General features: G+C 58.6%; 2 protein-coding genes across 2 annotated transcripts; both read right to left on the bottom strand.

Moving 5' to 3' along the window:
* Positions 1–117: 117 nt before the first annotated feature.
* On the bottom strand, positions 118–8,531 carry LOC116274214 (chloride channel protein ClC-Kb-like). The gene is made up of 13 exons (XM_031664709.1): positions 8,181–8,531; positions 7,737–7,821; positions 7,522–7,623; positions 6,822–6,906; positions 6,371–6,544; positions 5,874–5,943; positions 5,601–5,711; positions 5,009–5,219; positions 3,638–3,774; positions 1,900–1,988; positions 1,651–1,731; positions 898–984; positions 118–553 (listed from the first exon to the last, which is right to left on the bottom strand). Exons 1-13 carry the CDS (start codon positions 8,452–8,454, stop codon positions 506–508), a joined length of 1,554 nt encoding a protein of 517 aa, XP_031520569.1. The 5' UTR covers positions 8,455–8,531; the 3' UTR covers positions 118–505.
* A 1,647-nt stretch (positions 8,532–10,178) lies between these two features.
* LOC116274213 lies at positions 10,179–12,239 on the bottom strand. Its single transcript, XM_031664707.1, has 2 exons — positions 11,718–12,239; positions 10,179–10,906 (listed from the first exon to the last, which is right to left on the bottom strand). The coding sequence occupies exons 1-2, from the start codon at positions 11,785–11,787 to the stop codon at positions 10,281–10,283; spliced, it is 696 nt and encodes a 231-aa protein (XP_031520567.1). The 5' UTR covers positions 11,788–12,239; the 3' UTR covers positions 10,179–10,280.
* Positions 12,240–14,507: the final 2,268 nt, after the last annotated feature.

Here is a 14,507-nt window from a genome sequence, read left to right as displayed (position 1 = left end):
GGGCCCGAGCCTGCAGTGCCCATGTGACCACGGGAAACTCACTCTGGGCCAGCACAGGTGAGGAGCTCCAGTCCCAGGCCAGCAACCTTGTAGCTGAGATGAGGGATGGACAGCGGCTCTGGGAACCAGCTTTATTTTTCTCTGGAGCTTCTCATTGGGAGTCAGACAACCCCAGAGGGCATCTGTGCCTGCCCTTGGTGACAGCGTACTCCAATCTCGTTATTCATTAATGTGATGGCCAGTCACTGAGCACCTGGCAGACACTGGTTTTCCGTCATCTCACACTCAGCTCTGTCCAAGGTGGGATTTGTCTTTCAAGGCAGGAGCCATCGTCACACCCAGGATGAGCCATCTTCTTCCCGGCTAGGTTAGAGTTGTCTGTTATGCCAAGGAATGGAGCTGGGTTGGAGTGGGGGTAAGGGGTGACGGGGGAAGAGAGGCAGGGTCTCAGCCCAACCTCAGTACCAGGCAGCTGGGGTGCCCTGTTTCATCTTGCTGGACTGGCTCACTTTGGGGCTGGTGGGTTTGTCAGGTTGGAAATTGCTTTCTTCATCTAGAACAGAGAAAGGGGGAGGGGGCTGGAGTGGGGATGTAGAGGAGGTTGACAGGGCAGCACCAGCATTTTTAGTCCCCTAAGGGTGGTTTCTGGGTGAATAGTAGAGCCCGTGTCACCCCATTGCACAGATGGGATCACTGAGGCAGAGAGGGGCAGGCTGGCCACTGGCAGAAACAAGACTCGAGGGAATGGGCCCAGTGGCCAATCTGGGCCAGGAAGAGGGACCATCAGTGTGTACCGTTCCCAGGGGTTTGGATGGGAGCACATGCTGGGTGTCCCCTGCATCCCAGCCTTCTCAGGCATGGGTCCCCTGCTTTGCTCTGCCCCTGGGACCCTGGTACCTCCACCCAGGACACGCAGCCCACAGCTCTGCCCCGCGATGTCACGAAGAGGGACTGAAGGTTCAACAGCTCAAAGAGGTTGTGTGCCTGGATGGGGGATTGTTAGGAAACACTGGAGGGTAGAAGGCGCCCAGCCCACCTTCTGGCCCACTCTGCCACGCCTCTGAGCCAGGAAGAGGGACCGGGCCTGATGTGTGTGGGAGGCAAGAGATCCAGGCCTGCAATGTCCAGTGTGGCCACTGGGAGATGCCAGAGTCCATGCAAGGGTCTAGGCGAGACCACAGGTGAACAGGACCCAATATCCAGCACCCTCCAGCAGCACAGAGGGGGCAGGGCCATCTCCAGGTTTCCTGTGGGCCTCTGCCCCTTCCCCGCCCATGTTCCAGGCTCTGTCCTGAGTGGTTAAGTCTTTTGTGCAAGATCATACAGGGAGAATGTGGTGGACCTGAAACTGAAGTGCACGTGTGCCCTGGTTCAACTCCACTGTCTTTCCACCCAGATACTTAAACATTTGCCACTCTCCCACTTCCCTCATCTCTCTGCATCATCCCCGCAACCCTAGCAGTGAGGGGCGACAGGGCAGGAGCTGCTTTGCCCAGTCTGCTGATGAGGACACAGGCCCAGGAGGGGAAGGAAGCAGCATAAGGCGGGCGGGGGCGCGGGTTGGGAGGGGAGGCTGGAGCCTGAGCTCCTCATCAGCTCTTTCCCCACCCAGGGGCCTCATATGCCACACTCCCCAATTCTCCCTGTTACCTCATGCAGGGAAGTCTCCGGGGACAGCTTCAGGGTCACTGGTTCCGTGGGGCAGCCCCCAGCCAAGATGTCCTGGAGACACTGCTGGGAGTGGGGAAGGGTTACAGGGGAAGGGTTACAGGTGCAGGGCCAGCCTCTCCAGGATGCCTCTCTCAGACCACCTCTCCCTCAGGAGATCAGCGGGCCCCTCCTGTCCCAGCCCTGCTGACCGACCCCCACCCCATCCCCACGCCCCTCAGGAGTACCCACCTGGTGTCCTGGAGCCCAGGAAAGAGGCTCAGCCTGGAGGGCCTGCACCAGCTGGGCCCTTTGCACGATGCCCACCAGGATCTGGGACTCTGGCAAGTGGAGAGGGAGAGGGAGGGAGGCGCATTAGGAGGAAACAGGAACTCACATTTACTGAGCACCTACTTAGCCAAGAACTGTGCTGGTGTTCCTATGGGGCTGTTGTAACTATTGTCTCCCATTATAAAGGACAGGAACTGAGGCTCAGAGACAGAGAGGCTAATTGTCTTGCCCCAGGTCATTCAGGTGTGGTAGCTGAGGGTGGCTGAGTGAGGCTACCAGGGGGCCAGGAGGGACCCTGGCCACCACTGAGATCCCCACATTGCAAGGCCTCAAGACAGGAGCAAGCTGGGGACGCCAGCACGATGAAGTCTGTGTGTCAGGGCTGGGCTTTCTCCTTCGTTTCCCAAGAGGCTTCACATCTGGCGCAGCCCAGTGAAGGTGCGAACCCAGGAGGACCCTGTGTTCTGAGGTCCTACTGTGTGCTGGGGCCTTGGCAAGCTTCACTCTGGCCCTGGGGTATCAATGGCATTGTCAGATATTTAGTTTTGAGGGCCCAGCTTGGTGTTTTTGCTTTCTGTTGAGTGAAATAAAAACTTGACACTTAGACATGTAAATGTCCCCCTTCCCTTTTAAATGAACAATGAAGGCTATTTCTTGGGTAAGCAGTGGGGTCCCACAGCCTGGGCCTGTGTTAGTTGGAGCACTTTGCTATGGCTCTAAGGGTAAAAGAGGACTTTGTCTTCGAGGCTAATTCTTTCTTTGCTCCAGGAGGTGAAGATTCTTGGGGGGCTCATCCGAAAGCAAACATTTTCAGATGAGATATTTGGCATGTTCCACAGCATAATGCTAACAGTCTTCCAATTAGTGGGGAAAGAAGGGCCTAGCATTTGGAGTGAGAATGTCTGGCAATCATATACTCTCTTGATCCCTACTTTCAAGATGATGAAAATGCAGTACATAGAGCTTAAGTGGTATACTCACAGTTATTTAGCTCATAAATGGCTTTATCCCTCTTGGGGTGGGCATAGGGGCGACCCCTATTGTACAGGTTGCTCACTGCACAAGGTGCCTACCCAAAGTGCAAGTGGAGACCAAAATCCAGCTGTGATGTGCTTGCCAGGTGTGCACCTTATCTCATTTGCACAGGGGGACACATGGGCTGACAGCAGACTTGAGTGAGCAGGGTTACCCCCCAACCCCGCCTTATCTTCTGAATGCAGATACTGGAGTTGTACCCACAGGAAATGATGCTCTAGTTAAGCTTTCCGCAAGAAGCGGGTTCCATGCCTTTTAACAAGGGCCACCATGCTTTTGTCTTTAAGGAGATGTTTTCCTTATGGCAACAGGGATTTGGGGGAGGGGTCTCATTTGGGGAATGCTTAAAGGGAGGCCTGTAGGGAAGCTTCCAGAAGACCCTGGTGGTGTCCCCATGCTCCTACCCCAGCAGCTACCCAGGAACTGCCTTACAGGCACCCAGCCGACTCTCTTTAGACATGTCAACCACCCCAGGGGAGGGTGGCCATGATTTCCATTTTACTGATGAGGAAACTGAGGCTCATGTGAAGTGACTTGCCCAAGGTCACAAGGTTGGTTGCTAAGTCACAGAGCCTGGATGCAGATCCTGTCCGCCTGACAGGTCCAAGAAGGAGGCAGAGGGCATCCCCCACCCCCTTCTTCCTCCTCCCTTCCTGCTGGGCACCTGTGCTCTCCACCAGGGGATACTCGGCCACGTCTGTGGAGGTCATGACCTTGACCACCTCCTGCAGTGGCGTGTCCTTGGCCAGTGTGGTGATGCTGCGGTTCATGAAGTGCTCCACCCTCACGCGGTGGGAGCTGCAGGCAGAGGGGCTCCCATCAGGTCCCAGAGTCGGGGATGTGAGACCCAGGCCGGCAAGGGGATCTGGGGGGAGCTTTGCTTGAACTGGGGACCCACAGCTCTGGAGTGTGGACAGGGCCGGAGAGGTTTGTGGAATGAGGGACTCCTGGAATCCACAGTGGGAGGAAACCTGGGGACCACGTCACCGATGACCCAGTTCCTAATTCCCAGCCCCCTGGACCCCCATGTCCCCCAGACCAGCTCCACTTTGTCCTGTTTTACCCAGTGGCCTTCCCTGGAAAATTTAATTTGAATAAAAAGTATATGCAGATGGGCACGGTGGCTCACGCCTATAATCCCAGCACTTTGGGAGGCCAAACAAGGTGGATCACTTGAGGCCAGGAATTCGAGACCAGCCTGGCCAACATGGTGAAACCCCGTCTCCACTAAAATTACAGAAATAATCTGGGCATGGTGGCACATGTCTGGTCTGAGCTACTTGGGAGGTTGAGGCAGGAGAATTGCTTGAACCTGGGAGGTGGAGGTTTCAGTGACTGAGATTGTGCCACTGCACTCCAGCTTGCGTAACAGAGTGAGAAAGATTCCATCTAAAAAAAGAAAAAGAAAAAAAAAAAGTGTATGCCTCCACCAGGGAAAAACTTGAAAGTCTGGAAACCACTGTGGTAAGCAGCCCCGTTTTCCAGATGGGGAAACAGGTTCAGAGCAAGGCAGCAGCTTGCTTGTATTTGGAGCGAGGCCTCGGACCCAGGGACTCTCAGAGCCTCTTTGGTCTGCCTCTCTGGCACCAGAAGCTGCTCTGGTCCTATCTGGTTGAGTGAAGACCTCAAAGCCCATTTCCATTCTCGTTCCACCTCCTGCTCCCAAAGTCCCAGCAAGGACAGCAGAAGTAGGGGGAGGGGAGGAGACCCAGATCCGGTGCTGGAGCAAGACACAGCACCTCTCTGAGCCCCGGTTTCCTCAACCTGTACACGGGGCAATACTCATCCTCCTGCTGTGGAGCCCTGCTGACCCCCCTTGACAGGACACTGAGGCCTCAAGGCCAACAACTTGCTCAAGGTCACCCGGGGCACTGGGGAGAATGGAGGCCAGAGCACAGCTGTGTGTCAGCCCCTCCCAGCCCCCATGTCCAAGGTCTGCTGTGGTGGCATTTCTTTTTGGAGGTGCCCTCCACCCCCAGCCCTACCCGGACACTATGACCTCCTTCAGCCAGCCTGAGGTGCACCACCACCCTGGATGTTGCGCCCAGAACTGCGTGGCAGGTATGGCAGCTTCTTGACAATGATGGTGCCATCGTAGAAGGAGGGCTGGCAGCTCTGTGCAATGGCGTTGGCTGCCAGCACCGCCATCAGCACGGGCAGTGCATGCACTATCTGGCCGGTCAGCTCAAAGGCCAGCAGCGCCGTGGAGATGGTGTGGGTCACAGCCCCTGAGAAGGCTGCAGCCCCTGCAAGGGCAGAGTCAGGCAGGGCAGCTGAGGCCAGGGGCCAGCCTCATGTGAGGGCAAAACTGGCATAGCTGCGACCAGGGGCTAAGTGTGATTTGTAAGAGGTTACAGCCTGGGCACTGTGGGAAGTGCCCAGTGCCTGGGCTTGGTGAGAGGAGAGGGATAAGGGAGGCCACGGGGCTGGGGACACGACAGGAACCATGAGGGAGTGATGGGCCCCGGGGAATGGTGGGACTTAGGAGGGACAGACCCCCATGAGGGGTGCGGGGCTCACTGGGAGGCTCAGTGACGGCTCTGTGCCCTGTGGAGCCACCGGCCAATTCTCCAGGTCCAACCCAGCCCCACGATGCTGCCCACCCAGCAGGGCCCTGACTCACTCACCTGCCAGGGCATAGCCCCCGGGCATGATGGGATTGGTAATCCCTCCAGCCACAATGCCCTCAGGGAAGATGAAAGAGAGAGTCTCTCCAAAGAGGCGCCCGATGGCAGCTCCTGGCCACAGACTTAGGGTGAGGGGGAGCCAGGCTGACCCGGCCCCCACAACGCTCCATCCCTGAGGACCATCCTCAGTACCACCTGGGCAGGGTGAACCAGGAGCCATGGCCCTGCCCCAAGAACCCCGAAATTATCAGAACCTCAGGACTCCAGACTCACCAAGGATGAAGATGGGCATGAAGTACCCGGCAGGGATGGGGATGGTGGTGGCCAGAATCAGCATCCAGAACTGTGGGAGTGGGGAGCCCGGGGCAGAGGTTAGAGGCCCCTGAGCAAAGCATGGACAAGAGAAGACAGGACAGGGGACAGGGGAGTGTCCTAGAGAGAAAGAGGGTGCCCGGCCATGCGCCCACTGCCAGAGTCTGGCATTAGGGGAGGGTCCTCACCCTGAGAAATGCCCACTGTGTGCCTGGCACTGTGCCAGGTACATTCCTTTGTTCCTCCTCAGCCTTCCCAGTAACCACCCCATTTTAAAGATGGGAAGAGTGAGGCCCAGAGAGCTGAAGTCACTTGCCCAGGACCATGCAGTGGGCAGGGAGCACATCAGGAAGTGTGGGTGGAAGGCCTGGGCTCCATGCCACCAGGTGCAGGGAGGCACCCCCTCCCCACCAGAGCTGGTCCTGGCTCTGTGCTCATCTGGGGACCAGGGGGCCCACCTTCATAACTAGGAAGAAGGCAAGGGTCCCAAAGATGGTGAACCGCGGGTGGTACCATTCCCACCACAGGTGCTGGGGGTCGAGCTCCTCGGGCCAGGGTGGGCTGGAGTTCCAAGTCATCAGCACCCAGGAATGGTTGTCAAACAGCGAGTCCAGATGCTGCTTCATGGACAGCTGTGGTGGGGCAGGTGGGAACTGGACTTGAGGGGCCCTGAGTAGCAGACCCCAGCCGCCCCCGCACCGCCTGATCCTGCCTGGAATCCTCCTCTGCCACGTCCCAGCAGGGGGCCTTGGGCAGGGCTCTGACCTCCCGGAGCTATGGTCTCCTTATCTGTAGAATGATGCCCAGGTGTTGCCCTTGTGGGGTGCCGAGGGGATTACGTGAGACACATGTAAAGGGGAAAACAAATGGGTGTTCCCACTCCTGCCACCCCCACTCAGGGCCCCTTACCCGAGAAGCTAGGAAGCGGCCCACACCGGGCGGGTAGGTGATGGAGGCGAGAACCAAGGTGGCCAGGGCCGAGTACACAGGCTTGCTGTGGGGGGTGGGTAAGGTCTAGGGCTGGCCCTCCCTTTCCCACATCCCGAGGAGAGGGAAGCAGGGCCTGGCCCAGGCAGCAGCAGAGCAAGGACTGGGGAGGAGGAAGGGCAGGAGCAGGGAACATGGCCGCCTCCAGGGGGTGGAGCCCGTGAGGTGAGCCCCTCACTACTGGGTATGACTGAGGGCAGAGGAATCACACAGGAGATTAAGAGGAGAATTGGGGCAGAGGCAGGCTGGGAGGGAGGAGAGAGCGGGCCGCGCCGGGGCAGGCCATGTGCCTCTCGGGGCAGGAGGGCTGGCCAATGCTAAGGCCAACGCCAGGGGCCACACAAGATTTGAAGGGGCAAGGGTTTGAGGCTCAGTGAGGGGATGGGGGTTTGCTGAGAGAGTGTAGACTGAAGGAGGGATGGGAGTTCAATGGGGGGTTTGTAGCCCAGTAAGGAAGGGGGGACAGTGACTGTGGGGACTTGGAGAGGGGTGTTAGGTGCTCCATGGGCTAGGGAAGGATTTAGGGGCTCAGTTGGAGGATGGGGGTGGGGCTTTCTACATAAGGTTTGGAGCCCACAAGGGGCTCGCTGAGATGTCCCCAGCCCCTAGGCCCGGAGCCTACCTGGTGGCCAGCAGTTTGGAGCTGAACCGATTGGTCTTGATGAAGCTGAGGAAGGTTCGCTGACAGAAGAGGTAAGCACAGCTCAGGACGCCACAGATGCCACTTGGGGGATGGAGGGAGGTAAGACCAGAGCCTGAGCCCAGTGCCAGGGGCCACAGTCCAGGCCTGGGGGGAATGCCATACTGGACTCTCAGGGGCCCAAGGCACCCACTCACCCCAGTGCCACAAAAAAGAAGATCTCTGGCAGGTCGAAGGGAACGTCCACCCGGAAACTGGTCTTGTAGAGGGAGGTGATGGTCTCTGGGGAAGGAGAGCAGTGGGGAGCCGAGATGGCGCTCCCACCCCACCCAAACACAAGTCCCAGACTAACAGCCGAGGTGCCAGGTCCTGACCCGGAATGTGTGTCCTGGCATTCCAGGCCCCCACAACCAGGCTCCTGCCTCCCTGCCCAGCCTCATCCCTTCTACCCTCAGGGCTCCTGCCCTTCATGCTCAGCACAGGTCAGCCCCTTCCATCCTCCCAGAGAGGTGGGAACAGGGAAGAGGAAAAAGAGGGAGAGAGAGGGAAGAGGAGAGCAAGGGGTATACACAGGGGGGAAGGGAGGGCTCCTCACCCCGGCACCCAGGTAGGGCCAGGGTCAGGCAGCCCAGGGGGCTCACCCTGCTCGCTATTGAAGACCGCCAGGAGCCGGAACATGAAGGCCCCGCAGGTGGCCGCAAAGAAGCCCCTCCAGTAATCCCAGACAGAGAAGTGGGAAGACATGACCTCGATGCTGAACAGGACGCCTGGGGGCGACACTGATCTCAGGTGGGCTCCCCACCCCCACCCACCTGTGGCTGTAGGGCCCTCTCCCCATGTCACCTCCTCCCTGACCCATCTGTCCTGCTCTCCTACAGCCCAGACAGGGACAGACAGGAGGGGAGGGGAGGGCATGGGCCCTGGGCGAGGAGGAGCCCGCTGCCTAGAGATCCGTCCAGCCTGGAATGCGGGTGTGCACCCTCTCACTATTGGGTGAGAACAGTTTGATCCCCATTTTACAGAGGAAGAAGCTGGGCTCAGAGAGGCCAAGGGGCCAGTGGATTTCAAACTCAAGTCTATGTAATGTTACCCTGAAGCCTCTCAGCATCACCCAACCACGCCCCCCACCACCCGCCCCCTCCCCCGCCGCCTCCGGGGATGGCTATACCCAAGGCCGGGCCGAAGTAAGAACTAGAATGAGACCCACCCCCTCCTCCAGGCTCTCAGCGGGGCCGAGGGAACCCAGGGAGTGAGGGGAGGAGCTTGAGGGACCCAGGGGGCGGGGCATGAGGGGGTCTCACCGCTGAAGGGAGCTCCAAAGACTGTGGCCACGCCCACTGCCGCCGCCGCCACCAACATTTCGTTTTGCTTGCTCTTGTTCTGGGGGATCCGAGTCCGGGGCTCAGCGTCAGCCCCCTCCCTCCCCACTCCCATTCCTCCAAGGAAGCCCCGAGTCCCTAACCTCAGGCTCCCCGACGGTCGTGGTGCGCACACGGCCCAGGTAGGCAGCCATCATCACAGACAGGTGCACGAAAGGGCCCTGCAGAGGGAAGGGTGGGCCCAGGGCCCAGGTGAGGGCAGCACAGACAGCCTGACCCAGAGGCAGCACGGCTTCCCCACCACACCCCCTCCTCCATCTCTCCAACCCCCAGGGCTGTCCTCAGATGGCTTTTGTCACACTCTGGGGACCTGTCCTGGCTCTTCCCCCAAGACTGAGCTCCCTGAAGGCAGGCACTGGCCTGAGTCTGCTCTGATCCAGCTTTGGTGGGGTGATGGGGGACAGGCTGGGGCAGGGTTGGGTGGGTGGGGTGGCTGGGGTGCCCTCACCCCTGCCCATACCACTTTGCCCAGGAAGAGGGTGCTGCCGGTGGCCAGCGTGCAGGAGAGGCCCACCACCTTGGCCCCAAAGTTCTTGATATCCAGGTAGTCCTCCAAGATCACACCCGCCAACATGGTCTTCAGCTCCGGGATTCCAGAACCTTAGCCAGAGAGGACAGGAACAAGAAGGGGACAAGCTGTAGATTAAAACTCTCGGCCGGGAGCAGTGGCTCACGCCTGTAATCCCAGCACTTTGGGAGGCCAAGGCGGGCAGATCATGAGGTCAGGAGTTTGAGACCAGCCTTGCCCACGTGGTGAAACCCCGTTTCTACTAAAGATACAAAAAATTAGCCGGGCATGGTGGCGGGTGCCTGTAATCCCAGCTACTCGGGAGGCTGAGGCAGGACAATCACTTGAACTTGGGAGGCGGGACAATCACTTGAACTTGGGAGGCGGAGGTTGCAGTGAGTCGAGATCGTGCCATTGCACTCCAGCCTGGGCAACAAGAGCGAAGCTCCATCTCAAAAACAAACAAACAAACAAACAAAAAACTCTCAACACTCTACCCGCACGGTGTTTTCACGTTAGGTTTTTTTTTTTTTTTCCTTTGAGACAGGGTATCACTCTGTTGTCCAGGCTGGAATGCAGTGGTTTGACGTTGGCTCACTATAGCCCTGACTTCCTCAGGCTCAAAAGTGATCCTCCCACCTTAGCCTCCCAAGTAGCTGGGACTAGAGGCAGGTACCACCACACCTGGCTAACTTTTTGTTGTGGTGGTTTGTTTTTTTTTTTTTTCATTTTTTTTTAGAGAGAGGGTTTCACCATGTTGTCCAACTTGGTCTTAAACACCTGGGATCAAGTGATCCACCCACCTCCCAAAATGCTGGGATTATAGACTGTTACTGCACCTGGCCCTATTTTGATCACGCAGAACCCTCAGAGGTTAGGATGCATAAACTCATTTTGCAGATTTGGATGCTAAAGTCAGAGAGAGAATGCGAGTTGTCCATGTTCCTCCCACTGGGCCTGGCAGATGGCCGTGTCAGGACGGGGGAGACCCCGAACAGAACCTCAGGCCACCACTGAGTGAGTCTGGAGTTCCCCTCTGCTGGCCTGGAGCTGGAAGCAGGGCTGAGTGCCTGGGGGAACTGTGCCTCCTCCACGGGCCCCTTCCTGGCACCAGCACAGGCCCCACAGTGGAATCTCCTTCCAAGAAGCCCTTGGAAAGCCAGTAGGGCCAGCAGTGACCTACGAGTCAAGATCTGGCCTTCTTGCTGTGTGCCTTCAGGCAAGCCACATAACTCTCTGGGCTTTCGTCTGTGAAATGAGGCTGCCGCTTCCCGATTCCCCCCATCAGAAGCCCCCTGGGATCTGAGAAGGTTTTGGCCAGTGGGGACTGGTGTGGCGACCGTGGACTCACCTCCAGAGGAAGGTGTGATGCTTTGGGAGAAGCCCGAGGAGAAAGAGATGAGGGCCACAGGGTATACAGTCCAGGAGAGATACCGGAGCAGGTGGCTGTCCCCAATCTCCTGGTACAGCCACTGGTGTGCTGGGGACAGCCAGATATCAGGGAGGCACCCACAGCCTCTGCAGCCCTCGGGGCCAGACACTGTGGTGCCCACTTACTGAACAGTCAATGGAGTCATGAAGAGGGTAGGACTAGGCCACCCGGTGAGGCGAAGAACCCCAAGAAGAGGCAGGAGTATGACCCTGGGTCCATATCCCAGGTTTACCATTGCCTAGCTGAGTGACCTTGGGCAAGCCACTCAGCCTCTCTGAGCCTCAGTTTCCCCATCTGTCAAGTGGGCTAGTGATGGGCTCTCCCTCACAGGCTCATTGAAAACTAAAGAGGGCCACTGAGATCTAAATGACACAGGTGTGAAGCACCAAACACCATAGTAGGTCCTGCTTCTAGCAGCTGAGGGTCTCCAGAGAAAGTGCCTTAGATCCTTCCTGCCTCACACCCCCTCTTTCAGAGAGGCCTCAGGGTGGAGGCAGGCTGCTGAGGGAGCAGGGGAAGACTCCAAGTTTGGTGATCTAGGCACGTGTCCCCATTCCTGCCCCAGGCATGGAGGAGGGAAGGAGAAGGAACGGGGTGGCTGGAAGAGGAGGCAGAGAGGTCAGAGGAGGAAGGGCTCTTGGGAACATTCAGGCCTCTCTCCCTTGTTCAAATGAGATGACTGAGGCCCAGAGAGGGGCAGGAGCCTGCCCAGGATCACAGAGCAAGTCAGGAGTGGAGCCAGAGCCCTCCCCACACCCAGATCTCTCCCTGCACCACTGCACCTGGCGGCCCATCTGGTATCCCCAGAGCGTGCTTAGAATCCCTTGGCCCAGAGCAGCACCTGCCAGGGAAGAGTTACCTCGGACCACACGCCCGATGGCAAAGTTCATGGCATAGCTGACCAGGGCCATGAGCACCCCGAGGGTCATCAGGAAGTACCAGTCCTCGCCCAGGCGGAACAGCTTCTGCTTTAGCCACTCCAGGCCACCTGGGGCAGGGCATCGGAGTCCCGGCTTATGTTGGGGCAGGGGCACAGACAGTCCCTTTCCTGGAGGTCTGCTTGGCTCCAGGCAAGGAGGACCCTGGTAGTAGAGTCTGGGGTAGTCCTGAAGGACCCTGCCTCACACTAGGGGCTGGGCAGAATTTGCAGTGGGTGACAGTGGCGGCACAGTGGGTGCCAGACCTGCTGCTCCTGCCGGAAGGCCTTTGACCTGTCCACCCTCTGCATCCCTGCCTGTACTTGGAGGTTCCTGGGAGACAGGGAGTGTGGAGGAAGCTGGTAGCTACAGCTTTCACCTGTATCCCCGCAGAGTCCGTAGCTGAGAGAGCACCAGGGTCTAGCAGACTCCTGCGTGTCCCAGGGCCTGTGGCACAGGTATCCTCTGGGTCCACAGAAATGCCTAAAACAATGGCTCACCACCCTGGCCACCAGGGCTGGCCCTCACTGGCTGGGCACCAGCCCCTGGGGCTGCGCCAGCCTCCTTTAGGAGTGCCTACTTGCTCTGCCCACTGGCAGCTGTGGGGAGTGGAGTCTCAAAGTGAATAGGCACATGGGGTTCCAGGGAAGGTGCCAGTGCAGGTGCTGTCGCTTGCTGTGGCCCAGCTGTTTCCCAGCGGCCCCACGTCCCCCTCACTGGCACAGGTAGGTGAGGGAGAGGCCTGGGTGGAGGATTGGGCACAGTGACCAGGCCTTGGGCTATATCTCTAGAGAACTAAGAGGCAGATGCTGACCCTGTCTGACCCACAGACAGGTGGGACAGACAGACCCCTTCTCTCCCTGCCTCCCAGGGAGACTTTGGGCAGTGAGGTCCTGGACCAAACATAGGAGGAGGAGGTGGGTTTCTGGGCAGGAGGTGGGGTGGGAGCTGAGCAGGAGTGATGTCCTGAGTGGTCTCAGGGGAAGGGAGAAGGACGTGGCTCTCACCTCGGGATGCACCGGCGGATCTGCGGGGACACCGGGCCCCAGCTCCTGCAGAGTCCTGGGGGTCCCCTGGGCACCTCTGCAGCCCACCAGCTCCTCGCTCAGGCCCTGGGGAAGCAGACAGAGGGAGGGACCCGGGTGGTGAGCGCTGCTGCAGTCCTCAGCGCCTCAAGGCCCTTCCAGTGCTCTCCCCACCAAATCAAGGAGGGATTGTGCTTTTATGTGTGTGTGTGTGTGTGTGAAGTGCACACTAGGTCTGTGTGTGCCCTCAATAGGATTTGATATAGGTGTGTACTGTATTGTGTGTTTGGCGGATTGGGGTGGAAGGATTCCTAGGTGTCCCCAGGTATGCAGCTGGGGCCTGGGCAGGAGGCAGGGCCTCCGCCCTGCTCAGAGCCTTCCCCCTTCTGTGGCCGCTGCTCCCCACCCATGCGGTGTCGCTTCCGCTGCTGAATGGTGCCCGGGCTTTAGCTGACTCTCTCACTTTCCTGCAAGTCCCTTGTGGTTGGCTCAGACTCTCCCTCCTCTCAGGCACCCTCCTCTCTCCCACAGCACTCAGGAGCACAGGCAGGAAAACTGAGCAGAAAGAGGCATGTTGAAACCGAGGCAGGGAATTTTTCGGCTACCTCCTCACTGCCTGCCTGGCTGCCGTTCACCCCCAGTCCCACTAGGGCCTCCGCATGTGGTCTCTGGCGGCTGGGCAGGCCCTCTCAGGCCTCCCAGCCAGGTGCACCTGGACGGGTATGTGCTCACCAAGCATCAGTCTCCCCCCCACTTTTACCCACCCCAGGCCTGGGGTTTACAGTGGGATGCAAAAATGTCCTTGACAAATCAACCGGAACTGCTGGAGCCAGAGGCCATGCAGGCGGGCTGCCAAGAGGGAGGCAGAGTCTCCCACCACGTGGCAGAGGGGTGGTGCCCGGCTGTACTCAGTCTCCTGGGTGCCTGGGACAGGGCTGGGAGGGGAACTCACTCACATGAGACAGTGAGGAGGCTATCACCCAGGGCTGGGGCTGGGAGCTCCAGGAGTCAGAACTGGACATGGGAGGTTTGGAAAAGCACAGAGGGAGAGGGGAGGAGGCTGGGCGGGGAAGGAGAGAGCAGGCGGCAAGAGACAGTGGAGATTGTGACTACAGCCCCTCCCTGTGTTGCAGGTAAGTCAGCCTTCCCCGTTAATTACCCTGAGTGCCCATGGAAATCCCACAGAGGCATGAGCAGTGTGATCCCGTTAGCCAGAAATGAAGTCCTAGGGGAGGCCGAGGCTGCCTATCCCAAAGATCCCTGAGAGGGCAGGCAGAACCGGGATTCCCAGCCCAGGTTTACCTGGCTCCAAAGCCTGCAGCCTGTGCCCCACGGTCCCGTCCTGATGACCCATCTTGTCCAGGGCTGGCGAGGAGGCCGACACCTGGGGCAAGGCAGTGAATTGGGGTCAGGAACTTGGACTTGATCCTTGTGTCCAGACCCTCCAGGCTCAGGAAATGCCTCTCAAAGCACACGTCCAAGAGCCAGCGGCTCTGTCTGGGGACTTCTGGGTAATTCCACAGACTTTGTCCCACTCCAAATGGGAGCACAGGTGTGAGGGGACATGACGAGGAACAAGCACATGCTACGTGTCAGGAGCTTCCGATCTGCAACTCAAATCTTTCTCCCTGCACCCTGTGAATGGGGAGAGCATCGCCATTTTGTAGATGATCAGAGAGTTGAGTCACTCATCCAAGGTCACACAGC

The sequence above is a fragment of the Papio anubis genome, chromosome 1 (genome assembly GCF_008728515.1).
Source record: "Papio anubis isolate 15944 chromosome 1, Panubis1.0, whole genome shotgun sequence".
Classification (NCBI taxonomy): domain Eukaryota; kingdom Metazoa; phylum Chordata; class Mammalia; order Primates; family Cercopithecidae; genus Papio; species Papio anubis.
Note: the sequence above shows the minus strand (reverse complement) of the source record. Positions and strands in the feature narration are given on the sequence as shown.